The sequence below is a fragment of the Clarias gariepinus genome, chromosome 7 (assembly GCF_024256425.1).
Source record: "Clarias gariepinus isolate MV-2021 ecotype Netherlands chromosome 7, CGAR_prim_01v2, whole genome shotgun sequence".
In the NCBI taxonomy this organism is placed as follows: domain Eukaryota; kingdom Metazoa; phylum Chordata; class Actinopteri; order Siluriformes; family Clariidae; genus Clarias; species Clarias gariepinus.
In genome coordinates, this window is record NC_071106.1 from 16,738,872 (window position 1) to 16,762,726 (window position 23,855).

Consider the following 23,855-nt stretch of genomic DNA (forward strand, 5'->3'; position numbering starts at 1 on the left):
ATGTAGATTGGGCTGATTGGCGTTCCCCAATTGCCCATAGTGTGTGACATACAGTGGCAATCACCATTAGCCTTCATGATCCCTAGTTGGACTACAGATGTTCCTAGATGATATAATAATAATAATAATAATAATAATAATAATAATAATAATAATATTACATCTGTAAGTCCATGTTGTAGTTTTTTAACCTTCATTGACCTTTATTTATTTTGGCTAATATACATATTTTACTTGAGTGGAAATATAAATAATATTTTTTTTAGTGTGTAAACATAAAACATTGTTTTAAATAATAAGTATTCTCCTAGAGTATTCATTTACCTTCTTATACTGTGTACACGGTTGTGGGGGCCAGAAGACTTAGGGCATGACGTAGGTTATGAACAAACACATAAACACTACAGACAGTTTGGGGACACCACTTAGCCTTATTTGCATGTCTTTGGACTGTGTGAGAAAACCGGAGTACCCAGAAGAATCCCACCAATCACAGCTAATGCTAACCATTACGCCACCACACTACTGCCATCTTAAAGTAAAGTTTATGATTCTGGCATCTGTAGCTTTTACATATTAATATTATGTCCACCATTATTTATTAATTATTTTTTTATTTTATTATATTTTTTAATTTAGTTTATTTTTACATATATATTGTCAAGTATCAATATGAAATATATTTGATATATATAGTCAAGAATCAATATTAAATATATTGATACTTGACTACTATTTTGCCATATAAATGAAATAAGACAAAAATGTACATGACCTTTAGCATAAGCACAAAAAAGGAAGTCCTACTGAAGATCAATTTATGGAAATGTCCGTGATTTTTATCTTTCAAACTCTTGTTCAAACTATGTAAACTATCAAAAGTTAAAATCACAATTAATTAATGCCACTTTTTACTTCCTCCTTTTTTAAAGGAATCTTTTGCTCTTTAGTTTGTTTACTTTCTTTTCAACTCTGTACCAGCCATGTGACTTCCTTAAATTTTATAATGAGGCCTAGTCGTGTGACTAAGTACACCTACTGAAAATATTTGTGAGAATTTGTACGTTAAAAATACTTTCATTTTTTAAGGCCTTTATTTTGAGTGAATTTGCAATGTTATATAAATAGTTTGAATTTAATAAATATTATAACCATAGTTTAAACATTCAGCTGTTGAAATTATTATACATTTATTGGCATTCTTTGAGGTAAAACATTTAAATTATTTACTGACAATGTAAAAGGAGGACTGCAATGTAATTTTCAGTGTGCTTTCTGCTCATCTGTGCCTCCAAAGTTTTTGTATGGTCATAAGTTAGAGGGGAAAAAAATCTGCTAAAACTAAACATCTTTCAACACCATAATTATAGTATACAGTGTAAATGGATAATGAATTATAATCCCACTATATGCATTTCTGTAAAAGTGCATTTTAATAGAAGCAATAAAATTAAATCACAATTGACAATAGAAGCCTACTAAAATTCAATCAAAGTGCATTATTAATAACTGGTACATGATTCAAAACTGAATAATATCTAGTGAAAAACTAAGTTATTCACAGGAAATAGAATTCGGGTAATACCAGCAAGGGTGGAGCCTAAAATCAATCATTGTCATTTTGCTCATTCAGCCTACAAATTAATCATTGAAAATCAAATCAAATAAAAAAAAGGATTGATGACCTTTGCTCTTTCTCAGCTCAGAATGAATAAGGGTGGTTTGAAAATAGATTCGGTCCATATAAAGAGCTATATTTATCAGCCTGAGATTAAAAAGTGATTAAAGTTGAGAATAATTTTAGAGCTTAAATAAAGCTCTTTTTCAAACTTAAAAGGAGGCTAATTTGAGATTTTGTGTATTTTTCTTTTTTTTTTTGAAAAAAAAAAAAGAGCGGTAGAAGAAATTTGCCATAGTCTCATTTAAGGGGGGTTATTTTTTAGTCTCCTCTTCAGAAGGTGACATGCATGCAAAATATCTTAGGCCAGTCTAAAACCTTTCCCTTTTCACCCTTTGTTGTGTCAGCAGTGTGCTTTGGGTCATTGTTTTTGGTGCATGACAGATTTCAGAATTTTAAAGACAAAATTTTTGTGGCTCATCTCTGAATTTCTTTGCAAATTTCAGTCTGGCCCTCTGATCTATCCTGAAGTTAAGTGGTTTGCACCTTGCCTCTGCATTCCTGCTCTTAATGTTTTCTTCAAATGTTGGAATGTGACACCTTTACGCCTGCCCTTTGATAATTGTTGTGATGTCCCTGACAGGTGTTTTGGATATTTTCCTCACAACCATCATGGAGTTTTTCTCATTATTTTGCTTGGCTAATCTGTGTGATGTTGAGATTCTTTCATATCAGGCAATGAAGAGCTGACTGGTCATCAAACAAATATTGGACATATTTTTTGTTTTGTTTTGTGTATAGCAACATAAATAAATAAATATTATCATCATCATCAACAACAATAACAACAACAACTTTCTGACTGTCAAGAAATCTGGTCAACATTAACATGCACAATAATAGATAAACCATATGAACTGAAATAAGTGCATTTTTTATGCTTTAAAAAAGAAGTTAAAACCGTTTCTTTTTTAAAAAAGAGGCAAATGTATTGTGATTGGTTGATTGGGATCCCTGCTATGTTGTAATTGGCTTGTGTAGTTGCATGCTGTATTGTGATTGAGATTAAGATTTCTTTTCTCTGTTAAAAAAACAGACAACAGGTTAGGAAAGATTACAGTTGTATCTGTCTCTTTACTACACATAAAAATGTTTATTTATAAAGTTGTTTACTATTAATACTTTACAATTTAAAATGTATACGTTTTGTTCACATGCTAGCGCCGATCCTGAGAGCAACAGAAACACTATGTGGGACAATAAGATATAATTAAGCATTTCAGAGTTAATGGTTTAGATCAAGGACCCTTAACCCAGATTACTTATGCTTGGATTTGAGTGAACACTTTAAACATGTACAAGTTTTAATAATAATCTATATATGTACCCATATATGTACTGTATCAGAAAGAACTCTAAACAAAAGACTGAAGAAAATGAGAAATTGAATTATTCTCATAATATACCATTTTTAAGTAAATTTATTTTAGACACAACTCATCCTCACACTATCCATTTAACTATTAAATGAATCTATGTACATATTTAAGTAGAACAAGTAGAGGCCACGTGGTCACATTGAGGAAAGAAAGAAAGTTACATTACGTCATCACGAAACCACGTGGTTCTGTCTTTTTTAAAATTTGTTGTTATTTTACTGCTCACTAGATGGCAGCATGTACACAGTCCTCCTAATGTACACAGTGGAGCTGATTGAAACTGGTATTTTAACACTTAAAATGCCTTTTTGATAAATGTGAGTTTGATTAAAGTACTGCATAAGTGATGAATAGCATAGGCAAATATTTCTGAAGTGGACAACCACTTCACTTCTTGCTTTAAAATATTCCAAAAGTCAAAAGTCAAGTTTATCCATAAAGAGCTCAACATTCAGTAAGTGCTTTATCCTGCTTATGGTTGCAGCATGTTCAGAGCCTATCATAGAAACACTAGAGGTAATATGGAAATACATCCTGGATGAGACATCAATTTCAGAGTTCCTTACCATACACACACTCTCATACAAAACAAATTAGCAAAATAGCAGATTCATCTTCTAGTCAGCTTTTGTGTGGTGAGTGGAAGCTAAAGAACCCGGTGCAAACCTAAGCAGACACAAAGGGATAGAAACTTGAAGTGACAATGCTATACCTACTGGACTCTCGTGCCGCTACATCTATCTCATGGGCAGTTCTAAACCTAAAAATGACGGTTTACGCCATAGTGCATTTCCCCTGAACTTTTTACCTACTGAAAACACAGGGCTATTGTTTTTGAATTTGGATTAAACTCATTCAGTTCAATTGTTCAATAAAACCGGACAATAATGAATAACTAGTGAGAAATTTTTGAACATCTGTTCTTTTAGACATTAAATGTAAAGACACAGTTAGCTTTGTTCCTAATTATTTCTGGTAGTAACAAAGTAGACTACTTACTGTGCTAGTATACAAAAAGGCATTTACAAAATTGTTCTTTGAAAAAGTTCTTTGAACATTTCAAACAAACTTGTTCACTGAGCTCCTTGGACTTTCTTACTGTACTGTGTGTTGGTCAATCCAATGATTGCTGTCCATTTTTATGTTTGCACAGAGAAGCTACCAGATGTAGTGAATCATGCCAAATAACAGCCTCTCTGGGGACTTGACAGTTCGATAGGTTATGACTGGAACTTCTTACAAGTCTACCTGGGTCTTCAATAACTACCTGGACTCCATATTAACATCAATTAACATCAGCTATTATAGCTGAACTGCCTCCCACCCTACACACTGTATAAATGCAGATCATTTACTGCTTTCTGTTTCACCCAAATGAGGATGGGTTCCCTGTTGAGTCTGGTTCCTCTCAAGGTTTCTTCCTATTACCATCTCAGGGAGTTTTTCCTTGCCACTGTCGCCCTCGGCTTGCTCACCAGGGACAAACTGACCATTTTGATTCATACACATTCACATTTCATACAAACTTAAATAATTCTTTTGACTGTGTAAAGCTGCTTTGCGGCAATGAAAATTGCTAAAAGCGCTATACAAATAAAATTGAATTGAATTGAATTGAACAGCCTGTAATTAAGCCTTGGCTTTAGCAAATGTAAAATAAGTTTCAGGATGTTCAGAACCAGCACGGTGGACTAGTGGTTAGGACTGTTGCCTTGCAGCTCCAGGTTCTGAGTTAAATTCCCGCCTCCAGTCTGTGTGCATGAAATTTGCATGTTTGCATTTGGTGGGTTTCCTCCCACCAAAAACATGCAGATTAGGCTGACTGCTGTTCCAAAATTACCTATAGTGTGTGTGAATGAGCATGTGTGTGTGCCCTGCGATGGATTGGCTCCCTATCCAGGGTGTACCCCGACTAAAGTCTCCTATGCTTCAGGCCCCAAACGACTCTGTACATTGGATAAAGCAGTATAGAATATGATGTTCAGAACCACTGATCTAATAATTTATGTCTGTCTGTCCATGTATAACCCTGTATTTATAATAATGACCCTGTGCTGATATCTGACAACCTAAAATGTTTTAAAACTTGAGCTCCAAATTCTTGATGTGACACTTATGTTCAGGATGAGCATATGTGAACTTCTCTAGTATCACCAGATAACAGCATGTACCTGACTTACCCGGGATATATTTCAATTTAACTCACACATCATTTAAAAAACTGTAAATTGCTATAAATTTGTAAGATTAGTGTATTATTAATGGATGCTACAGTGTCACCTGATGGGAATATACAGGACATTGCTTTGCATCACTTTTTTTTAAAACCTTTTTGATAGGCACTACTTTCAAAATAGATTTAATTAGTTTTAACTTTAGCTCTTTGGCAAAATTTTAAGGGCTAATTATATTTATGCAGCCGCAATAGCAAAAATAAAACAATTATTTAACCTATTCTATTTTTTTTCTATACAAAGAGGCATCTTAGCTAAAGGCCTGAACACATCGATGACCAGCCACCTCTTTTGACCTCCAAGGTAGAACTTGTTTCCAACCAATTTAAAATCATTCAACCCCGTTTTTACCAGTTCAAAGCTGAAAATCAAGTGGCAAGAGGTTTAAGAAGCCCTGCTTTATAAAGTAGCAGTCAAATTACAGGGTGAGCATAGTCTTTTCCTGATCTCAAACTTATATTACACAAAATGCACCAAACATGCTGTATGATGCATTGCAAATTGGAATTAATTGATATATGAAATTTCACTACTCACTCATCATCCTGTTTTTTTTTTTTTTACTGTATATAGGGTTGCATCAGAGCTTGGAGTTCTTCCCAGGAGACTTAGGACATAAAGCCGGATACACCCTGAACAGGGTGCCAATCCACCACAGGGCACATTCACACTCACTTACTTATCGTCTGTACTGCTTTATCCTTTATTCAGGATCGGGGGACCTGGAGTCTATCCTAGAAGACTTAGGGCACGAGGCAGGGTTCACTCTGGACAGGGTGCCAATCCATTGTAGGGCACACACAGATATACACACTCACTCACACACACTTCTGCAGGTCTTTGGACTGTGGGAGGAAACTGGAGTACCTGGAGGAAACCCACCAAGCATGGGGAGAACATGCAAACTCCATGCACACAGAGATGGGAATTGAGACTGGGCGGGAATCGAACCTGGACCCTGGAGGTGCAAGGCGATTCAATTAGATTAAATTACATTTTATTTATGTAGCGCTTTTAAATGGTCGTTGTCTCAAAGCAGCTTCACAAAAATGAAAAGAAAATTTGAAAAAGAAAACTTATGGAAGTGTGTGTGTGAGAAAGATGTGTCTAGATAATTATGAGATGAATAAATGATGAACGAAATGTCTCTGGTGAGCAAGCCAAGGGTGAAGGGGACAGTGAGACGGAAAAACTCCTTGAGTTGGCAGTAGGAAGACACCCTGAGAGGAACCAGACTCAACAGGGAACCCGTCCTCATTTGGGTGATAATGGATAGAAATGATATACTGTAACCGTATACGTGTGTCATGCAGATGAAAGTTCAACCACTACACAAAATAACATCAATAATGTGCTTAATATTTTAATAAGTGGATTATGTTTATACAATCTGTACTAACAGAGTGATGTTTGGTGGAATTTATTTTATACTTAAAAAAGGGCCCCAAAAAGTTTGAGAAAAACTAACAAGCAAAACAAACCGAGCAACCCCATAAAGTGTGAGAGCATCGGCGCTTCCTCCATGACACAGGAGAGGCTGTGCTGTGTTTCAGCGCTGAGAAGTGCGTCTCCTCCCCCAGAGTGGCTAAAACGCCTCGCCTGTCTCTCTTTCTCTCTCTCACACACACACACACACACTCACTCACAGGAAGGAGTTTCAAACCTCAATACTAACGTCAGAAACAAGTACCCAGAACTCCAGCATTCATACTCTACGGCACCTTGTGTTTTTATTTGGATCTTTTTCCCCTTTTTAGCCAGGACTTGGCGAGTATGTGAGGCATGTTTTCCTGCGAGGCGGAACTTCCAGGTCGGACACAAGTCTTTTGAGCGGTGCAGAGCGCTGAAGTCGGCCTCCTCCTGCGGAATTACTGCAGTTTAGAGCCGAAACATGTCAGAACACAGGTCGAGTTTCCTCCACATCGGCGACATCGTGTCTCTGTACGCGGAGGGAACTGTCAATGGATTTATCAGCACTTTGGGGTAAGTTTTCAGCGATTAAACCGTTTATTGCATTTGCACTAAAGTTTAATTTCCTTGCATGGCATTGCATTGAGACTCCGCTTTACACCCCGACATGCTACGTGACTCGGTGTGAGCGGGGAATAAGGAAGTGATAGAGAGGCCTGACTGACTGACTGTGGCAGTAAAGCGAGCAGAGACACTGAACACGCAAATCACATAACAGGAATGCAAAACACGATATTTGTTTACAGAGTGGCCATCAAATCAATTCACGTTTTCGACCTGTCTCGGAACTTATAACAAACACCTGTGAACTAAGTTAATACTACACTGCAAACCACATGCAACCTGAGTGCTTGACAGGAATTTTTTTTTTTTTTTCAGAAGTCTGAAAATGACCCAAATGTTAGTATCCTGTCTGAAAGGTTGCCTCGTTTGATTTGTCATGACTCATGCTTAAGATAAGCTGCTTCACACCCTGCAGGTTGCAGCATGAATGCAACAGTTGCATGGACTGTGGCTTGAACCTTCTGTGGAATGTATTGTCTCTAGCAAGGTTGCAGCTTCTGTGCTAGCTCTTCTATCCAGGATTTTTCTTGCATTCTCAAAAAAAAAAAGCTCACGATTGCAATATTGTAAAGATTCCCATTGTGCCACCAAAACAGCTCTGACAACCTTGGGACTGACTCACCCATGACTCCTCCAGACCCCTGAAGGTGTGCTGTGGTACGGTATCTGGCTCCAGGACGTTCCCAGCATGTCCTTTTACTAATGTAAATCACAAGGTGGGGGCCTCCATGGGTCAGACTTGTTTGTCCAGTGCATTCCTTGGACCCTCAGTCTGATTGAGAACTAGGGAAAAAGTCAACACCTTGAACTCATTGTCTTTGTTCCAATCCCCATACAACGCAACTGCAGTTAAGGCGATAGTAAAAAATATTTACGCCAGTTTATAAGGTACAAAATCATGGGGGGTACTTAGTATTGCACAGAAGGTCATATAAATGTTAGTGCACAATAGTCCAACATAGGATTTGCACACAATGAGGGGGTTTGAAAGTGTAACGGTTTTGTTGATGTTATGGGTAATGAGTTTTTATATAAACACAATTACATTGTTAAGGCCAAATGCAGCCCAAGATGAGGATCTTAAACATGGTGATTTGCATACAATGAGAGGGTATTCAAATGGTGGTGTTGTTATGGCTAATGGGTTTAGCTTGTCGCAGTTTCATTCTTTATGCCCAATGCAGCCCACGTTGTTAGAATTTTTTTGTTTAAAGTTTAAGCTACATTTTTAAGTTGAGTTAATAAAGTTTTTGTTTTGCACCAGAGCTATGAGAAAACATGCAGAGACCACTTTTCTCATAATATAACATGCATGTCTTAAATCATCTCACATTTGCCTCCAAGTTTTCATTAGGGTTTGTTATTTGTATAATACGTGCCAGATGTACCTTGTCTGCCAGTGGATATATAAAAAATTTACATGTTTGTAAAAAAAAATAAAAATTAATGGAACTAAAAGAATAAATCTCCTTAAATGTACATTTTGAGAAGTGTCATATTTAGTGTAACCGTGTGGGATCGTCATCATCATAACACCACTCATCTTTTTCTACCACTTCAACATTCCTTCTGTACATTTTATGATGTGCATAGTGAGTTGATACATAAGCCAAGTTGACATACTGAAAAACTTGACAAGAATGTTTCCTAAATCGGTAACTAGAAGCTAAAACATTTTTATTTTTTTAGTTACCTTAGTTACAGCCATGTACATCCAAGCTGTAGAAGCAGACGTAGGGTCCAAGCATGACTGCTTGTGAAGGGGAAATATAGTAGAGTGGGGTACATGACAAGTTAATATCAAGTAAGAGATAGTAAGCAATGCAAAATCTATATACGCAATGCAAAATGTATGAAAAGAATCGTATTTGATGATAATTCGGATTGTTAGTCTTTGTATTGCTGTCATAAAAGAAGAGGATGTCATGATGTCAAAGCCCTTGTGTGGTGGAAGGGTCCCTCGTTTTTACTGCTAACATTTGGTCTGTAGTACAGCCTATTAATATTTTAATAGTATGACTGATAATGCAATCATGAAACAAAATCATGCATGGCTCTAATTCAGAATAGCGTAATCCTGATTCCAGTCCAGTCCATTCAAATGAGCTGGATAGTCAGTTCACTTATCTGTGTAGCATTGTGTAACATTATTAATCATACAAAAATGAATCTGATTAGTCTCATGGATGGAGTTTTGCATGCATTTGCATCTTGACACCAACTGAGTGTTAGGCCCTGGTACTGTAAAGTAACATGCCAGAGATTTTAAAATAGCCTGGAACTATTCAGAATGGATTGTCTGAGCAAACAACAAACTGGCTTTTAGATCATTGCCTCTGACATTCTGTTCATTCCCGGTTTCTTGCAAAAACACTGGGTGGATGTTTGGTTAAGCTTGTCGGTTTAAAGCTTAGCTATATTCTTAACCAACAGTAGCTACCTGACAGGTCTTATCAAAATGTTGACTCTAAAAGTAGCTCCGCTTTTGTGCATATATTTGAATTGTATTTAATGTAAATGTAAACCAGGCTTTTAAAGAATGTGTTGAGATTTTCAACACGGTAAATTCCGACTGAAATAACCTGGACTGAAAATCTCGGCATGTAAATCGTACCGCTCTGTGGGGAAGCTGTAGTATCTGTAAGTGGCATGCAAATCATTTATATCTTCACATGCATTATATTGCAGTTTATAGTACATGTCTGCACGGTGGGTTCTGTAGATTGACTTGAGACTCATTGCTCTCTCAATGATCAAGACCAGAAGCGGCGGCTAGAAAAGGCCTGAGTCTCGAAAAGTGCCATATGGGAAAAAGTACCAGCAGTCAGAGCCAACCCTGCAGGAATGTGCTGATAAATTCATGTGAAACAGCGAACAACAATAGATATGCATATTGACAGCCAGCCTTAACATGTACGTCCGCTGACACTGGATTGATGTCGGAGTTTCCTGAGAACTTGTTGAATTTTAGAGCCACTTAGAGAAAAACAGGAATGAACTTGTATTAAAAAGGTATTTAGGGTGACTATATAAACTGATTGAAGATCTGCGATATGTGCTAGTATTACCGCGATCAAAATGCTTTGTTAACAGAACCAACCGTGTGGGTTTCTCATTAGGAAATGCAAAAATTGCTGGATCATAACTGATTTCATGCAAACTTTTAGCTGTCTGCGTACCCTATAAAGGTTAAAGCAATACCCAATGGCACATTTTACTATAGAAATTCTTAAACATATGGTTTTATTACATTTGTTTATTAATTTTTTTATGAGGGGGTTCTGGTGGTTAACATTATAGTCACATTGTCACTTTCATCTAAACGTCTGCCAACTTTCTATTACATGACGTAGAGGTCTAATGAGAGTGTTGATTAACTGAATGCTGACCGCGTTTAGTTCATGATTAACCGATTCGGTTCAGCCATGTCTCTCGAGGTGCAACCTGACATATATCAGCGCTGCTTAAATAAGACGTGTAAGTGTGCCTCTAAGAAGTTAATGATTTAGTCAACATATGTAGCAGGGCTTTTAGTGCTTTGTCTGTTTTCCTAGCCAGCACTCATTACATTTCCTATTACCATCATCTGCTTCCAAGATGCCAGATCACATTGCTTCATTAAGCTTCATTTTTGCAGATTTGCAATACAAGCAGTTTATAATTTCTGGGACTTTCTGATAAACAAGTACAGTTAACGGCTTCTTAATACATAATCCGGCATTGTTTTAACCTGCAGTTTTAAGCTGAGAATAATTAGCTTGTTTGTAGGGGTGATGTGCTAGCTCCAGACCTGCTTAAGAGAGATGATATGCTACGTGTGAAGTGGCTCTTTAAAACTGTGTGCACTTGCTTGAGAGGTCAGAAGTAGTGAGATAATAGCTGCCTATTTTTAAAAAGTTCTTAGACAAATAAGACAAATGAGGGCATCAAGTAATACTGAATGTCAGACAGGAGAGGAAGTGTTATACACAGGTAAATAAATCGTTTTAGGTTATGACTGTTAAACCACTACTTTGCTTTGTAGCACTTTTTTTTTGTTCTCCCCCTACAAGCGTGTTGTGGGCTCTTCCTCTGCGCTAATGTTGATGCCGTGACTGTCACGTGATGCTCTGCCTTAAATAGAAAAAGTGGGCAAATGGTGATGGAAACATATAATGGTGAAGTGAAACTCGTGTAAAACACAAAAACACTCAAGGGTTGCATTAGCTGTTTTTGAGGACTGTATGGATTTCTTCTGCGCTTAGAATTTCTCCCTTTATATGATATTTTAAAATATTTTTGTGGTATTTGGATCTTTATAGTTATATATATATATATATATATATATATATATATATATATATATATATATACACTGTTACATCCCAAAAAAATGTATCTGACATTTTTAAACCAAAAAAAAAAACCAAACATCTGTGCTTGTGCTGATAAATTCTGCTCATTTCCACACTCAAAACTCTGCGTCTACTTAAGAAATTTAAAGTGATGACCTGTTGGGTTGAGTTTTGCGGATAAATTTTTCCGTTTTATTGTTTTTAAGGCTTTCTTCACATCAGCTTGTCATTGGGATGTAAATCGAAAGTGGCTGGCTGTGCATGAATCAGTTATAGTATGAGCAGCAAACATAAAGCAAACATAAAGTGACAGCCAAGTTAACAAAGTACGTCATCATTATTCTTATTAAACCTGCCAAGTCTGTGACCTATGTTACATTACTGACGCACAGATGCTGGACGTTTCCCTTTTGGATAGTCCTGTATAGTTCTAGAGTTTTAAATATTTAACTTTAAACTTCTTGCATGTCCATGTTTATATTTAAAATTGCCATATAATTTGTCCCGCTGTTGTACTGAATATCAGAATGGCTGCCACATCTTTGGTACTCAGCTAGAACTCGTGCCTATGGTCACATCACATCCGTGCCGATATTCATCACGACAGTACTCCATCTTGTTAAATCATGCTTGATTATTACACAGCTCTGTTGGATTCTTAAATCTGTTTGGTCAAGTGTTGATTAAGTTATTTATAATATAAAACAGCATGGCTCTGCTAGTACTGCCAGATGTCATTAAAGATCATTTTTATATAATTTTTATAGTAACAACGTGTATAGAGGAATATCTATGGCGGATCCTCCACAAAATCCCAGTGGACTATTAGGGGCCATGTTCATTGGGGTTTGTTATTTGTATAATACGTGCCAGATGTACCTTGTCTGCCAGTGGATATAATAAAAATTAAATATAGTACCTAATGTTTCCTGAGAAACAGGATGTTTAGGCCCAAAGTCCTTCATTGGCTGTGAAAATGGGCGTCTTTGAGAGTGTAGGAGGTGGAAAGATTTGCCTTGGTCTTACTTCCTACATGCACACAAGTGTTTTGCCTGCACGGCTCCAAGTACAACTTTGTGTACTACGCTTCATTTTTTATTTATTTATATATTTTTTTAAGAATGACATTTTTACCACGTTTACAGGTCAAGCTTCAGTTTTTGTTCTCACCAGGGGAAAAATGTCATCTCAGTCAGTTACATTATAGAGTATAAATAATGTTTTCTAAACTGGTACAAATGTGAATAAAAGGCACACATTTTAGAAAGCTTGACAGAAAGGGTCACAAGGCATCTGGTTGAGATCATAGGTGTGCATTGATGTTCAAACAACAGGACCTGTGGGACGCAACAAACAAGTAGCGCAAATCCGAGGCTTTTGTTGGCATGCAGCCCTGAGGGATGTGGCAGATCACGAGATCTTCAAAAACCTTGTTCATTCATAGAAATGCATAGCTGTTATTCATTCATCATTAGTACCTGCCTGGTCAGGGTCAAGGGTCAAGGTCACTTCAATCTTCACCCTCCTGCAATCTGGAGAAATGAACCAAAGCATTCGGGCCCTCACATCCAGAATGTAACAGCTTCTTCCCACAAGCCGTCCGTCTCCTTGATTAAAAAGGGACTGGACTGATACTCACTCACTCACTCACTCACTCACTCACTCACTCACGTGAGACTGGACTGATAAACACGCACGCAAACACACTGATCTAAAGCTTTTTTTGCACCCTATTTATTACTTATTTGCACAAGAACTATTTTTCACAAGCATCTCCGCTGCTACGTTAACAAGAAAATCTTTAATGTTTCTCATCTATCATCTTACGGACAAGTTACTTGCACTACATCAACTCGTTATCACAGAGTATAGCATTGTGTTATGTTGCTGTTGTGTTATCGCTCTTGTTGGCATGTGCACTTTGTTGTCTTTTGCTTTCTTTTGTACTTGGATATTTTTGTTAATTTATGGTGTACATTTTTGTTGTATGTATGTAGTACCTTGGTCCTGGAGGAAGGTTGTGTAGTTTCACTGTGTACTCAACTGTATGTGGTTGAAATGACAATGAAAGTGTCATGATTTATGCCCTGTCTGCCTCGTATTCCTTTTTTTTCTCCACGCTGTCACCTTACCCACGTGCCCATGTTTTCCCCCGTCCACACACCTGTTTCTCATCTCCTCCGCTGATTATCCCAGTGATTTAAGCACGCGCTGCGCGCTGCTCAGATCGCTGGATTATTGTGTGTGTTTATACCTCGATTCTCTCGCGTTTTCTTTCATTGCCTTTCACGTTACGACCTCGCTTTGTTTTCTCTCGTTTTGATTTTTTGCCTGCCGATTTTGATTGTTCGCCTGCCTTTTGATCTCCCGGTTTCGACTCACGCTTCCCCCTTTGATTTACGGCCCCTGTCTCTCGTCCTTTTGGTTTCGCTTTGCCTCGCTGCTTGTCTTCCCGGTCTTGACCTCGCGCTTTCCTTTTGACTACGGCTCTCGCTTTGTGTTTTGTTTTTTGACGCTTCGCTGACGGACTCACGGCATTCGACCCTCGCTCACGCCTCCGACCACGCCCCCCCACATCTCGATACAGTCATTATCCGCGCTTGGATTCATATCGTTCTGCCATTTCCCGCGTGACAGAATAATCCAGCCAGCTATGGATCCAGCGGCTTCTGACCGTATGAGAGCGGCATTGGAGCGTCAAGGTGCTTTGCTTGGAACTCATCAACAGGAACTGCTCAGCACAAAGCAGACTCTCGCTGACGTCACGTCCCAGCTCCAGAGGCTCCAACTCCCCCTACCGCAAGGAGCCACTCCCCACGTGCAGCAGGAGCCACGCCTCCCCGCCCCGCCCACCTACGAGGGAGATCCAGGCACCTGCCGCTCCTTTCTATCTCAGTGTTCCCTGATCTTCGAACTCCAAGCCTCCGCCTTCTCAACCGAACGATCCAAGGTGGCCTACGTCATCACGCTCCTGTCAGGACGTGCCCGGGAATGGAGCACCGCGCTTTGGGATGCCCACGACCCCTGCTGCTCCAATTACGAGGACTTCGCCAGAGAAATGAAGAGGGTGTTCGACCGCTCCTGCCACGGCAAAGAGGCAGGCCGAAGACTGCTGAAACTCCGCCAAGGCTCGCGCTCGGCCTATGATTATGCCATTGAGTTCCAGACCCTGGCCCTCTCCAGCGGCTGGAACAACCGAGCGCTATGTGACGTATTTATGGAGGGGCTGACAGAGAAGCTCCAAGATGAGCTAATATCACGAGAGCTCCCCTCGTCTCTCCAAGAGCTTATGGATCTGGCCGGCCGAGTAGATGCACGCCTCCGTCTTCGTAGGCCGGTCCGGTTCTCTCCACCCAGGACTCTGCCGCGACCTCCACCTTTACGAGTTGAACCCCAGGAAGAGCCCATGCAACTGGGCAGAACCCGCATCACCCAAGAAGAGCGTCTCCGCCGCCGAGTGGAAGGGGCCTGCTTTTACTGTGGGAAACCAGGACACCTACTCAGGAACTGTCCAGCAAAAGGGGGCGCCCTCTAGTTCAGCTGGGAGCACTAGAGGGCGGGACTCCAAGGAGACTCCCAGAGCAACGTCACCTGCTTCCCATCCTTCTCATCCATGAGCGACAGACCCACCTTGTGCAGGCCCTGGTTGACTCAGGTTCAGATCGTAACCTGCTGAATGCGGCTTCAGCCAAAACCCTGGGTATTCCCGCGCTGCCCTTGGAGAACCATCTCAAGGTCCAGGCCCTCGACGGGAGTCCGCTCCCACCTATCACCCACAGAACCCCTCTCATTGGTCTAAGGGTCTCCGGCAACCACTTGGAACAGACGTCGCTGTTCATCATGGAGGGGTCACATGCCACGGTCGTCCTAGGCCTCCCCTGGTTAACCCAACACAACCCGCACATTGATTGGGTCAGGAACTCGATCGTAGCCTGGAACCCATCTTGTTCCACGTCATGTTTACGCGCCGCCACCACGCCATGCCTCGACCCCGTTCCCACAGAGGAGTCACCGGACCTCACCCGTGTCCCCCCAGAATACCATGACCTCAGGATCGTGTTTAGCAAATCTCGTGCTGTCTCTCTTCCCCCTCACCGACCATACGACTGCGCCATTGACCTTCTCCCAGGCACCACCCCCCCCAAGGGCCGTCTTTACTCTCTGTCACCCAAGGAACGGCAAGCCATGGATCAGTACATCACGGAATCCCTCGCTGCAGGAATCATCCGCCCTTCTTCTTCTCCGGCGGGAGCCGGATTCTTCTTCGTAGGCAAGAAAGATGGTTCCCTTCGCCCGTGCATTGATTATAGGGGTCTCAACGACATCACAATTAAGAACCGGTATCCCCTTCCTCTAATGTCTACTGCTTTTGAACTCCTCCAGGGGGCCAGCATCTTCACCAAGCTCGATCTGCGCAACGCCTATCACCTTGTCCGCATTCGGGAAGGGGATGAATGGAAAACAGCCTTCAATACGCCAACTGGACATTATGAATATCTGGTGGTCCCCTTTGGACTTACTAATGCCCCTGGAGTCTTTCAGGCCTTAATTAATGACGTTCTCAGAGATTTCCTCAATTCTTTTGTATTCGTCTATCTGGATGATATCCTGATCTTCTCTCAGAACCCAGAAGAACACCAACATCACGTCAGGCAGGTGCTGCAGAGGCTGCTGGAGAACAACTTGTTCATCAAGGCTGAGAAGTGCGAGTTTCACACCACGTCTACCACGTTCCTCGGGTTCACCATCGGCCCCAAAGGCATCGAGATGGAACCTGCTAAAGTCCAAGCTGTCACTAGGTGGCCCACCCCTACCTCACGGCAAGAACTTCAGAGGTTCTTAGGCTTCGCTAACTTTTATCGACGGTTTATCCGAGGCTACAGCTCCATCGCCGCCCCTCTAACAGCCCTCACGTCTACTAAGACCCATTTCTGCTGGAACCCGGAATCTGAGAAAGCCTTCAGCGAACTTAAGAAGCGGTTCACCTCCGCCCCGATCCTCACCATCCCAGACCCGTCACGTCAGTTCATCGTGGAGGTCGACGCCTCCAGCACTGGAGTAGGAGGAATCCTCTCACAAAGATCCAACCTGGATAATAAACTGCACCCATGCTCCTTCTTCTCCCACCGCCTAACTCCTGCTGAAAGTAATTACGGCATTGGAGACCGCGAACTCTTAGCCATCAAGTTAGCCCTGGAGGAATGGAGACACTGGCTAGAGGGAACGGAGGTCCCATTCCTAGTTTGGACCGACCACAGGAACCTCGAGTACCTACGGAGCGCCAAGAGGCTCAATTCTCGCCAGGCCCGTTGGTCCCTCTTCTTCGCAAGGTTCAACTTTTCCCTCTCCTACCGACCAGGGTCTAAGAACACCAAGCCGGATGCCCTTTCGAGACTGTTTACGACCACCCAAGACCCTGCCACAGGTGAAACTATTTTGCCACCCCCCTGCCTACTCGCCGTGGCCGAGCTCGACATCGAAACCAGTGTCAAGCAAGCCCTATCTCATGAACCAAGCCCAAGCAACGTGCCCCCTAACTGTCTCTTCGTTCCCCTTGCTCTGCGCTCTCAAGTCCTGGAGTGGGCCCACAGCTCTAAACTCTCGTGCCACCCAGGCTCCGCCAGAACCCTGGCGCTAGCCCAGCAGCGGTTTTGGTGGCCCACCCTCAAGGAGGACGTCTCTAGCTTTGTTTCGGCGTGCAATATCTGCATAAGATCCAAGCATGTCAACACGGCCCCAGCTGGCTTCCTCAGACCTCTGCCCATCCCTCATCGCCCCTGGTCCAACATTGCCCTGGACTTCGTCACTGGGCTACCCCCCTCCGCCGGCCACACCTGCATCATGACCGTGGTTGATCGGTTCTCTAAAGCTGCTCACTTTATCCCCCTACCAAAACTTCCGTCCGCCAAGGAGACTGCTGAGCTCATGATTAACCACGTGTTCAAGCTTCACGGCCTGCCTATGGACATTGTCTCAGATCGGGGCCCACAGTTCACCTCTCGATTCTGGAAAGCGTTCTGTAAGCTGATTGGGGCCACTCCCAGCTTGTCCTCTGGTTTCCACCCCCAATCTAACGGCCAGACGGAAAGAAAGAACCAGTCCCTCGAAATTGCCCTGAGATGTATGTCTGCTCGAGATGTTACCTCCTGGAGCCGTTTCTTACCTTGGGTCGAGTACGCCCATAACTCCCAACCCTCATCATCCACCGGTCTGTCTCCCTTCCAGTGCTGCCTGGGCTATCAACCGCCACTATTCCCGTCTCAGGAGGAGGAGGTCAGCGTCCCATCTGCCCAAGCTTTCGTCAGGCGCTGCAAGAAGACCTGGCTGCAAGCGAGGAGAACGCTGTTACGGGTCGGCAAAAGATACAAGACACAGGCCGACCGCAGACGCTCTCAGGCTCCCAAGTACAGGGTGGGACAGAGAGTCATGCTCGCTGCCAGAGATATCCCCCTAAAGACCACCTGCCGCAAGCTCTCCCCTCGTTACCTCGGCCCCTTCACCATCACCAAGATTGTCAACCCCTGCGCTGTTAAACTCTTGCTCCCCTCAACTATGCGGCGAATTAATCCTACATTCCACGTGTCCCAGCTGCGCCGTCTCGCCTCATGCCCATTAAGTCCCCCCACCCACCCTCTACCTCCTCCCCGTATCATTGATGGCAGTGAAGCCTACACTGTCCGCCGACTCTTGAAAGCTCGCCGCCGAGGTAGAGGCATTCAGTTTCTGGTGGACTGGGAGGGTTATGGACCTGAGGAGAGAAGCTGGATCCCTGCCAAGTTTGTCCTAGACCCCAAGTTAATTTTTGACTTTTATAAACGTTACCCTGAGGCCCCGCGCTCTAACGCCCAGAGGCGTTCTTAAAGGGGGGGGTACTGTCATGATTTATGCCCTGTCTGCCTCGTATTCCTTTTTTTTCTCCACGCTGTCACCTTACCCACGTGCCCATGTTTTCCCCCAGCCTGTCATGCACTCTTTCCCACGCCCCCGTTTCCGCCCCGTCCACACACCTGTTTCTCATCTCCTCCGCTGATTATCCCAGTGATTTAAGCACGCGCTGCGCGCTGCTCAGATCGCTGGATTATTGTGTGTGTTTATACCTCGATTCTCTCGCGTTTTCTTTCATTGCCTTTCACGTTACGACCTCGCTTTGTTTTCTCTCGTTTTGATTTTTTGCCTGCCGATTTTGATTGTTCGCCTGCCTTTTGATCTCCCGGTTTCGACTCACGCTTCCCCCTTTGATTTACGGCCCCTGTCTCTCGTCCTTTTGGTTTCGCTTTGCCTCGCTGCTTGTCTTCCCGGTCTTGACCTCGCGCTTTCCTTTTGACTACGGCTCTCGCTTTGTGTTTTGTTTTTTGACGCTTCGCTGACGGACTCACGGCATTCGACCCTCGCTCACGCCTCCGACCACGCCCCCCCACATCTCGATACAGTCATTATCCGCGCTTGGATTCATATCGTTCTGCCATTTCCCGCGTGACAGAAAGCTGGACAGGTGATTGACAGGCTACTTGACTTGAGAGGTGGTTTAATATAGGATTACATGTTGGTTTATTTTTGGCAAATAAAACCAATTAAATCCTTCAGAAAAATATCATGGCAGGTATCTCCAAAAATAGAAGCATAAAGAATAGACCCATGCACACTTTTAGCTAATAAAGAAGTAATTGTTGAGTAATGAACTTGAGAGATGTAACTGAGGTTGCGAAACTGTCAAAGCCAGAATTTATAGAAAATGCTGAAAGTGCTGCCATTACTACTGTTTTTTTGTCCCAGTGTTTTCCAGTTAGTTTAACTAATGGTTGAACAGGCTAATGCATTGTGTGAAATATTCCTGAAAAACTTAGAACTATGTACAAGTCCTTAAAATAAAATTACAACAAAGCAAATATAAGGTTAATAAGCTTTTTTTCCATTTAAACATTACTAAAATTTTAAGCGAATGAAATTCTTCTATTGGCAGATAATTCTGTAATTACTTTTTTTTTGGTACTTTTTTAGAAGAAATTATAGATGGTATGGCTTTAGACTATTTCTTGGGCTAAGATAATTTTTTTTGCAGTTTGATCAATCATCAATAATTACTTTTTAAAAGAAAAAAACAAAAAAAATTTTCTCAGTTTTAGTAAACTGCTAGTTGGCGTACAAGTTTAATAGGTATGTGATGTGCAGTGTTTCCTATGCATAGATCATACTTGGGTGGGCTACCCAAGTATATTTGCCCACCCCTTTTAAAAAATCTGTCCGGGAGAACAATGTCATCCGTAATCAATTAACTAGTAACACAGTTACAATTTCTTTTCACGTGAACTCTCCTGTACCTGTTTATTCTCCTACCACGACACTTGTATACTGAGAATCGCTAAATGCAATAGAGGATTATAACCCCAGTACCATCCAGCACATCGGGTGACCGATTCACCCCATCCTGACACCAAAAAAAGGGCTTACAGTGTTCTGTTGTTTTTGGGCTATGAGCTCTGACAAACAATATCGTCTTAATACAGCAAAGAGTGTTCAGTTCTTCTTATTTATTATTATTATTTTTTTACCACATATGGGTACTCTTTACTTCTTACTCTTCACTTGTGGGTTAATGGAGGGGAGCGTTTGTAGGTTGAATCTTGAAATATTGCGTTAAAGGAGACAGAGAGACGTGTGCTTTGAGTGTCTTAAGGCTTCGTTGCCCGTTTTGAAAGGCCAGAGATACGACTCTTTCAGGAAACTCATGGTCAGTGTTTTTCCACTTTGCTTTATCAAAGATATACAGAAATGACAGACTTCCTTTGGCATATGGTTGTGTTGAGTGACTTGTGCAGTTTTAGTTAGCAATGCCATGCTGTAAGGAGTGATTATGTGCTGAGTCATATTTTTGGGCAAATGTCTTTATTGCTTTATGTGCAAACACTAGTAATATCAGGGCAAGGACAACATAACAAAGTGCCTCGGGGATGCTTCTATGTCCTTATTGTGTGAGTTTTTTTATGGACCGGTAGAAAAGAGCATCTACTTAGTTCTCCTTTTGAAATAACTGAAAGGTGTGTTGACTCTGGATTATGAGCTATTCTTCGGAAGGATTTGCTTTGATTCTCCGTCTCTCTTATTTGCTGACCCTTCCTTCTTAAGTGACCGAGTCGAGTCGTTAGAACCTGTGTAACACACAGGGGGATCCCATTCGACATTCTGCTTTTCCTGATTATTACCGACATTTTGGTGCATAATATATATTACTTTTGAAATGACTAGACAAATAGTGTGATAAAAAAAATTAAGGCTGGGTGGTTTCTTTGACTGACTAGCATTTTTTTTTTCCTTCTGCGCTCCGGAAAGACCAGAAAATCTGCATGTGGCACAACAAAAAAGGCATTTATCTTATCCAGGAGATGTTGATCTCAGATTTCTTACGCAAGAGGGCTGTAATGTTAAGCATGCAAAAGAAAGTGTGACTGAGTGAGCAGAAATATTTTGATCACGCCATTTTTTTATTCAGAAATGAGATGCAATGATAATACAGTTAAACATTGGATTGTGAGCATAATTCGTTCCGGGAACATGCTTGTAATCACTCGTATATCAAGGTGAATTTCCTCCATAAGAAACAATGGAAACTCTACAATCTAAAAATAATTTATACAAAATATAAAGTAAAAAAATTAAACAAAATACTGTATATGTACTACTACATGTAATATCTATATGAGTACTATATGTACTACGTTAACTTTGAAAAGAATCGTGGCTGGTGTAAAGTAGAAGGAGTAGTAGGAGAAGGACTACTGTGACAACTTTCACTCTCCACACACACACACACATGCACACACGCACACACTTGCTTTTGCCTCCTTTTGAGGATTTCATGGATATGTCACATTGCATTGTCGTCAAACAGATCGATCTTTAGAACCGCTACAGCCTTTTAAATTTTTTTTTAAAAATCGTGATGTCATCGGGTGGTCACTAGTGATTCACTTCCCTACACAGTATTTTGTTTACAATATTTCAACAGCAACAGAAGAAAGAAATGGACGAATCTGGATAATAAAAATCTGGATATTGTGGAGAGAAGCTGTAACGCAGTATAATCATGTGGACCAGAACCTTCTGATTCTTAATGTTTTTCCAGATGGCAAGAGTGGTGAAGAGTGTGTGAGAGCTGTGAGGGGTTATCCCTAGTACTTGAGGCTTTGTGGACGCAGCATGTGGTGTAAATGTCTGCGATGGAGGGGAAATGGACTCTGATGATCTTCTCAAGAGTTCTCCTTCTAAAGAGTTTTGGGCATCGTTTTATATTTCACTGGTCGAATGCATGTTTTGTTTTCCCGCTTAGTTAGTTGTGTATTAAATGAGCAAAAGATTGATATTTTGTCCAAATGTGCTATTTTAGACAAGTTTGTGTAGACTCTCAAAACTGTCTCCAGTGTGCCTTGTCTTATATGAACGCTTTTTTGTGCCAGCAGAAGTCTTCTATTAAATCTTCCCAAACTTGCACATCCACTGGTTCCTCTGCTGAAACTCATGAGTACTTTTACTGTCATAAGCAGGGTCACTTAATTGCCACGTAAGGGTAAGAAGGTTAACCCAGCAGATTTTGAATCGTTTTGCTGTAGTCTGTTTGGGCAATGGTGGCTCAAAGGGTTAGGGCTCTGGGTTACTGATCGGAAGGTTGGGGGTTCCTGTTCCAGCTGTTGAACCTTATCCGTATCAGCTCCAGGAGCACTGTATCTTGCATTCTGACCCCGGGTTCCTAACTGGGATATGCAAAAAAATCATTTCATTCTGTGCATTTCATTCTGTACAAGTACCAAATAATTAAATAGTGTTTAGTCACAGTACAGTATATGAGGTACCATTTAAAGGTCCTACAGGAACCGTGGTTGTCCCCTCTCGGGATGTCCATGGAGTAGTGTTGCTATTGTGTGCTGGTTCTTATAAACGTTCTTGAAGCACCAACTACAGTTCAGCACTGAGCACCCATGTAGAAATAAAAGCCCTGCGATTTTTTAAGAATACTTCAGAGACAGTTCTCCTGCATCGAATGTAAGCTGATGCATCGATCTTTAAGTCTTATTTCTTATAAGAAGTTAGCATGCAGCATGGTAGCTGACACTCTGTCTTAGTGCCGCTTTGATGTCGTGAATCAGTGTAGAAGGTTTACTGTCCTTTGGCTGCTTGTTTGCTGGAAACTATAAATAGACGCTTGTTAATGCTTTTGTAATTATCACATTGGGTATAATTACCTGTATTAGGGTCTGACTGCTGTTTATTTTTGGGTGTGGGCTTTGTCTTTGTCTTTGGTTGGGGTGTCAGGCCAAATAAGTGTATGTTTGTTCGTTTTACTTCAGCAGGGATTTAAGTTTTTTCAAAGAGTCATTTTAATTGGTTGGGTCCACCCTGAAGTCATACATTTTACATTTAGCCATTTGGCCCTTCTCCAGAGTGACTTAAATTTTTATCTCATTATACGTCTGAGCAGGTTAGAGTTAAGGGCCTTGCACAAAGGGACAACTTGGTGGTTGTGGGATTTTAACATAGGACCTTCCGAACTATAGTCCAATGCCTTAACCACTAAGCATGTTTCAAATTGTACAGTGTTTACTTGTGTAAATATTAACTGTATAGCAAAATATACCATTATGAGCTTTGAATCCTGTATCCGTGTCTCATTCCTGTCACACCCAGTGCAACCAAATACACATTTCCCATCATCTCAAATGTAACGACGATCCATTACCTCATCCTGTGCGGCGCAATAATAAACACTTTTTAATTTGAATTAAGTAAATGCGAGATGGAGAATGGTGGCAATGATACAATCTATTGAGTGTTTGATGTTGTGTGTGGTGTGAGCTGCATGAATTGGGTTCATTCCCAATACTTAATTCTCAATAAATCATTAAAAAACATATGCATATATATATATTAAAGAAATAAGGTCTAACAATGGTTGCTCCTGCAGGTTGGTGGATGACAGGTGTGTGGTACAGCCTGAGGCTGGAGATCTTACAAATCCACCCAAGAAATTTAGAGGTAAGTCACTGTTTTTTACTGCCCTCCGAAATAAAATCTCACAACCACTTGCTGAGTCCAGTCTAGGATTGTCCTTGACATGAAACACACCGTGGGCTGATTTATAGTACTCCTCTAAGGTTAAGCATACACACCCATACAACACAGACAGACTCACTGGCTCTCAGGAAGC

At 41.3% G+C, this 23,855-nt stretch overlaps 1 protein-coding gene across 2 annotated transcripts in view; it reads left to right on the forward strand.

Annotated features, from left to right (window-relative positions):
• Nucleotides 1-6,905: 6,905 nt before the first annotated feature.
• Nucleotides 6,906-23,855, forward strand: part of itpr2 (inositol 1,4,5-trisphosphate receptor, type 2) — a 109,250-nt gene continuing 92,300 nt past the window's right edge. The window contains exons 1-2 of one of the 2 annotated variants that reach the window (XM_053501078.1): nt 6,906-7,274; nt 23,613-23,683. In XM_053501078.1, coding sequence (XP_053357053.1) covers nt 7,183-7,274; nt 23,613-23,683 — 163 coding nt within the window. In that variant the 5' untranslated portion in view covers nt 6,906-7,182. The remainder of the gene's footprint in view (nt 7,275-23,612; nt 23,684-23,855) is intronic. The other variant, XM_053501079.1, reaches the window with a different exon arrangement.